The sequence below is a fragment of the Citrus sinensis genome, chromosome 5 (assembly GCF_022201045.2).
Source record: "Citrus sinensis cultivar Valencia sweet orange chromosome 5, DVS_A1.0, whole genome shotgun sequence".
NCBI classification, from domain to species: domain Eukaryota; kingdom Viridiplantae; phylum Streptophyta; class Magnoliopsida; order Sapindales; family Rutaceae; genus Citrus; species Citrus sinensis.
In genome coordinates this window covers 10397661-10403557 of record NC_068560.1, presented here as the reverse complement: position 1 = coordinate 10403557, position 5897 = coordinate 10397661, and the positions used below count along the sequence as shown (strand labels likewise).

Genomic DNA, 5897 nt, shown 5'->3' with positions numbered 1-5897 from the left:
ATACTACATGAGATAGTGGGGGAGCTTAGGTCTTTGTATTTTAGAGGAATTTTGTGTTGGAGTATAGAGCTAACGTTTTTTTATTAAAAATGTCTTCTTTTAATATGAATGTTTCTCTTTTTAGTACAAAGGTCTTTAAGAAACTTGACATAAGATGGCAATTGTTTTATAGCGTCAAGCAAACGGATGTTAACACTTACCTATTTAAAGATTTTAAAAATCTCACCTGTGCATTTTTCCTTCTTTGATTGAGTTAACTTCTAGGAAAATAAAACTTTAGGAACATATTCTTGTGGGTTGGTTTCTTCTTTTGCCTCTGATGATGAGTCCTCAGCATGTATAGGTAAAATTTGATTTGTTTTTGTCACCGACATCTCCACTTTGCTGTCGACTTCTTTTCATTTTCACAAGGTCATAACGGCTTTGACCTCTCCATGCTGCTGAGGTGAATCGGTACTTACTTCATGCACTCCTTTAGAATTAGGCACTGGTTGACTTGGGAATTTGTCTTTCTTAACAGTAATTGCTAAGGTTTGAACTGAAAAGGCAAGCTATCCCACCATCTCTTTTGATGTTTAAAACTGATTGGGTTTGTGAGTTGAAGCCTACTTTCATCTCATTTCATAGTTTATCAATGGTGCAGTTTGTTGCTAGATCGTGGAGTGAGTAGGATTCTTGAAATTCTAGAATGCATCTTCCCATGGTCTGGGATGAGAGTAGTTCGGGTTCTGATTGTATGGTCTAAATGGTGGCTGTAAGGCTTAAGGAACTTGAGGAACTGGTTGCATTGGTGGAGCTGAAGCTGCTAGTCCACTTTGTTGGAATCCTTGAGACCATGAAAAATTGGGATGGTCTCTCCATCCAGGATTATATGTATTGGAGTAAGGGTTGTAGTTTGATGGCTTTTTAATTACACGTATGGCATTGGCTTGATCTAGGTATGAGTCATGGTCATGTGGCTCTGTTGATTTAGCAGCCATTAACAATGCTATTTATCGGGAAAGACCTTCAACTATCTCTTTGACTTCTTTAATTTCTGAACTTGACTCGCCAATGTGAACCTCATTCACTCCTATAATTCTTTTAATATTCCTGAGTGATCAACTCCATTGTTGGGAATTATCCGCTTGTCGTTGGAAAAAATCCTAAATTCTTGATGCACTTTTTGACATTAGTTCTCCTCTATTTGTTGCCATTAGTCATTCTTGCACATACGGCAATAATCCCTTCAAATTGAATTGGCATTGGTGCCATTTCTCATACCCATGATGTCGACACTTCAAGAGTAGCCCATTGAATCGCTCCCATACTTCGAAAAACTGCTCATCTTCTCTCTAGGTAAACTTTGAAATTTCCCTGCGAATAACATTGGTTTTATGCACTAGGAAGTATTTATTCAAAAATTTTGTTACCATTTGTTCCATGATGTAATGCTATTAGCAGGCAATGTATTGAATTATGAACGAGCTCTATCCTTTAAAGAAAATGGAAATAATCTAAGTTTAACATCATTATCTGAAAATTTCTCATATTTAAAAATTTGACAAACAACATGAAAATCATTTAGATGATTATATGCGTTTTCATTTTCTAGGCCATAGAATGTTGGGAGACAATCTAGCACATTAGGTTTTAACTCAAAACTCCTAGCAGCTACATTTGGGTGCCTTATAGATGATGTGCTCAAGTTAGCTAAGGGACTAAAGTAGTCCTTAAATGGCCTCTCCTGTGGTGTCGATTGTTTCAAATCTATTTCAATTTTACCTTTAATTGCAACGTGTTTGTGTGTGCAAAGTATTTTTTCCAATTCAAAGTCTATAGGCTCAAGATTAGGTAATTGTGACCTTCGACCATGCATGTAAAGAACATAAAAAAAAATTGAGAACAAAACTAATAGAAAATAAAGAAGAAGGAGAAATTACGATATTAACCTTATCACACTGTTACAACCTTACTATGAAAACTAACTATGAGAAAGAAAATTATGTAGGAGCTAACTAGGTTAACTAGAAAAAGTTAGGGGCAGATTTACAACTCGACCTAGCTAAAAAAGTTATTTGAAACCCCTAATATTTTAGGATTAATTAAGTTTTAACTTTTTTTCAAGTATGTTTCTAAATTAATCTCTTATAAGATAACTAAAATACTGATGGAGTGGGGTAGCGGAAGTGAATTGATAGGGTAGGTAAATATTAGATATCGTTCAAGAACCAGACCAAGTTAATGCGACTAGTTATGCTCTAATCGAGGTATAATTAGATTTCGTTCTAATCTAAATGACTCAATCGGATTTTGATAACATGTTAAAAGAGTGTTTTTTATTAATCAAAGGTTATGGAAACAATAACAAGATCTCTTTTTTTATAATAGGATAAAACTATTTCCCTAAATTACTTTAAAAGGGAAACTAAGGGTTGTTTTTTTTTTACTTAATAACTTAATTGACTTAATTTTAATCAATTAAGTCATTAAGTATGTTTTTTTTTCAAGTTAATGAAGATTTTCAGTAATTAAGTTATTAAGCTAATTTTTTTATCTCTTTACCTAATCTAAAAAGTTTGAATGCTATCATTAAAAGATATTTTTCAAAATATCCCTATCTAATTAATTAATTTTCATCCTTAGCTAACTAAAATTTAAGAAATAGCATTATTACCCATCTTTATATAACTTGTGATAATATATAGTGGTAGAGTATTATCATTTTTATCTTTTTATTTTGTTCAAATTAGCGTTATTTATCTTCATAATGTTTTATGAATATTTTTCATATAAAAACACTACGAACTATAATAAAATTGATTAACGTATTAATATAAAATATTAAAGAGTTGTACTCAATTGAATATGATTGATGTTATGATAATTTATTGCCTTATTTATATTCTTTAAAATGTTTATTATTTGTTTAACATTATAATTTGCAAGGGCATAAATGTCAAAATATTAGTTTTTCAGATTTTTTAAGTTAAAAAAGCAAACAACTTAATATTTATTTTTAGCTATTCAGACAAAAAAAAAAATGTCATTTACATTTAGACATTCAGCTCTATTCAGAATTCAGACTAATTCAGGTCTATTCAAATTTCAGACAAAATAACAAGCGCCTCCTAAATCACAATTATATTGGAAATAAAAGGATCATAACTGACTCTAATTAAAATAAAAAATATCAAAAGACCTAAAATGACAAAATTTTAAAAATCCTAAAATAATGTTTACATCAATCACTTCCTCTTAAAATATATATATATATTTTCGATAGAGATGAATGTGGGAAGCCTGAAAATTTACGTGACTAACATAGAACGAATAATACTAGTAGATGGAGTAGGGTAGCAGAAGTGGATTGATAGGGTAGATAAATACTAGATATCATTCTAGAGCCGATCAAGCTAATGTGATTAGATTACGCTCTAATCGAAGCGTGATTAGATGTGGTTCTAATTCAAACAACTCAATGAGATTTTGATAATTCATTAAGCTCGATTAGATGAAGCTCTAGTCCAATTGACTCTACAAAGTAGATTTTGATTGATTTTATTCGAAATCAACAAATACTTCATTAAAACATCAATACCCTGTCACATGAACTCATCCAAAGCGATCAGAGGAAATCATGCATTATCATGAAACATGAGATCAAAAATTGAGATTACAATTCAAGCTGTTCAGATTAGAGTGCGTATTTAATTTTCGTTAATGCCAGATTTACCAACTGTTTGAAGAACGCGCCACAAAATAATCAATCATCTTAAAACGAAAATACATTCAAATAACAGAGGAAGCACAAGGGACACAAAGATTTTTATTATAACACATGCAGATGATTACTCTCATCTTAATTTATTTGTAATCAGGCCTTGCCTGATGAACACACTTTTCAACAAAACGCATAGTGAAAAAACATAACAAAATAACACAAGCAAACGCAATCTTGCATAGACTAGCAACACAAGCGTTTTATTGGAAATCATTAACAAGTACTCAATAAAAACATCAACACCCTTTATGAAATCTCACGAACTCATCCAAAGCGATCACAGCAAATCATGCATGATGACGATGCATGAATTAAGTGTTGGCCTTAATCACTGAAACAACAAGAAACTGGACTTCGACAACTAGGGTTTCATTGCTTGGAAGGTATCCCTTGGTGGTGTCATACAGATCATCCCTCGACAAAAATTTGGAAGACTCTTTTTCCGCTGCCGAGTTGAAAAAATACTTAACTGCAACAAAATAATGTTCGATGTATAATTAATATGCGTTAGCCAGCTCTTGTTTATGTAATAAGCTAGGCTTCAAATACATATGAAGCTAGTAAAGAGTTGAAGCCGGTAAAGGGCGGGTACTCACCTTTTTGTTCAGTGCCAGCTCTATTCCTGCTGTATTGGTTGGGTATTTTGAACTTAAATTCTGCATAAACTGGTTTCTTAGGTGTAACGTTTTGATAATCAGCTAGCTTTAATGAAACAGTAAGATAGTTGCCTCTATCAGCTCCAGATCCTGCCGGATAAACCACCAGTTGCCTATATTTTACCCAATAGAATTAATTAAAAAAATGAACAACGACACCTTAAGGTTTGGCAAAATCATCACAGAGACCTATTGTTTTAAAGAATGGTCATACAACTTCACGGTTTGTCCAAACAGTGGGCAGTAGGTGAATCCGTGTGACCATTTATTAAATTAAAAGTAGGTGCATACTTACCAATTTCTTTCTCCAACAGTGAATTCACCTGAGCGCTGAACGGTATCACCTACAGAACCGAATGCTGGGATGGTAAAACGATAAGTTCCATCATCAGGTTCACTAACCAAGGAAAGAATTTCCTCAGAGCCAGTTGGGTTAACAACATAGACCTCAGCACCAAATACACAACTTTCATCAACAAGGTACCCATTTGAAGGTTCATTAAAAGTTGCAAGGTCAAGAAATTTGCCGAAGCCCCATTCACCCTTGCGCCTATCAAAGCCCCTCATTGGGGCTTTAGCATCCTGAACCACCAAGTACTGGTTCGATAGCTGATCGTACACAAACAATTTGTAGTACACATTAACATTCCAAGTACCATCAGAATGGGGATTGCTGTCGTCTATTTTCAGGTAAAGGGAAAGGTGGTCTTTGCCACCATCATTCTTTTTTCCACTGGGATAGAAAACCAATTTCCTGCCATATACAAAAATAATTAATAAATTAAACTTATAAATATTAATTAACAAATGTAATATAATACATTCATTTTCAATTCTATAAGCAATACAAAGACTGGAGGCAGGCATGCATAGATGGGCGTACCAATTGTAGCCCCCGGATTTGAAAACACCAGATTCAAAACTTTCAACCGTTGATTCGGATAGCAGCTTGAATGACTCTATTTTCAGTGAGTAGTCAGCTGGAGGAAGACTTCTTTTCTCCCTTGATATTGCTAAAATTCACATGAAAATAGATATGTAAGAATACCGTACGTAGCAATGACTATAATTAATACGATGATAATTTAAATGATACAAACTAAGATTATTCGAAAAGCAGTAATTAGCACAAAACGTACCGTTGTCGCCCATGGTAGAATTTCCGAAAAGGTTAAAGGATTTGATGAACTCAAAAGGCAGGCAGGAAATTTGTGAAATTAGCTTTCGATGGATATTCCTGGATTAGCTACTACAAGCTATATATAGGCAGATTCTAAGATTTAACAAAGTCTGGAGAAAGCGAAGCAAGTCTTTCTTTATTAACAAATTCCCCTAACACAGGTGTGATCATGTTTAAGTCATCCTAAATCAACTTGCAAATTATGGAATTTCAACAAGTTCAATTAATCTAATAAAAAAATTGCTTCATTATTGACATTCATTTATAACTGGTTGATATATTTGAATAGGGTAAATGC

The 5897-nt window shown here is 33.2% G+C and overlaps 1 protein-coding gene across 1 annotated transcript; it reads right to left on the bottom strand.

Moving 5' to 3' along the window:
- Positions 1–3895: 3895 nt before the first annotated feature.
- Positions 3896–5695, bottom strand: LOC107175285 (uncharacterized). Its single transcript, XM_052442419.1, has 5 exons — positions 5559–5695; positions 5303–5432; positions 4715–5173; positions 4360–4532; positions 3896–4232 (listed from the first exon to the last, which is right to left on the bottom strand). Exons 1-5 carry the CDS (start codon positions 5569–5571, stop codon positions 4075–4077), a joined length of 933 nt encoding a protein of 310 aa, XP_052298379.1. The 5' UTR covers positions 5572–5695; the 3' UTR covers positions 3896–4074.
- Between the last annotated feature and the right edge of the window lie 202 nt (positions 5696–5897).

Bases quoted from the DNA above. Each gene is read 5' to 3' on its own strand.
- LOC107175285 (XM_052442419.1), bottom strand. The intron at 5,174-5,302 runs GTACGCCCATCT...TGTATATGGCAG, and splicing joins AAATCCGGGGGCTACAATTG to GAAATTGGTTTTCTATCCCA. The intron at 4,533-4,714 runs GTAAGTATGCAC...GGTAAAATATAG, and splicing joins ACTGTTGGAGAAAGAAATTG to GCAACTGGTGGTTTATCCGG.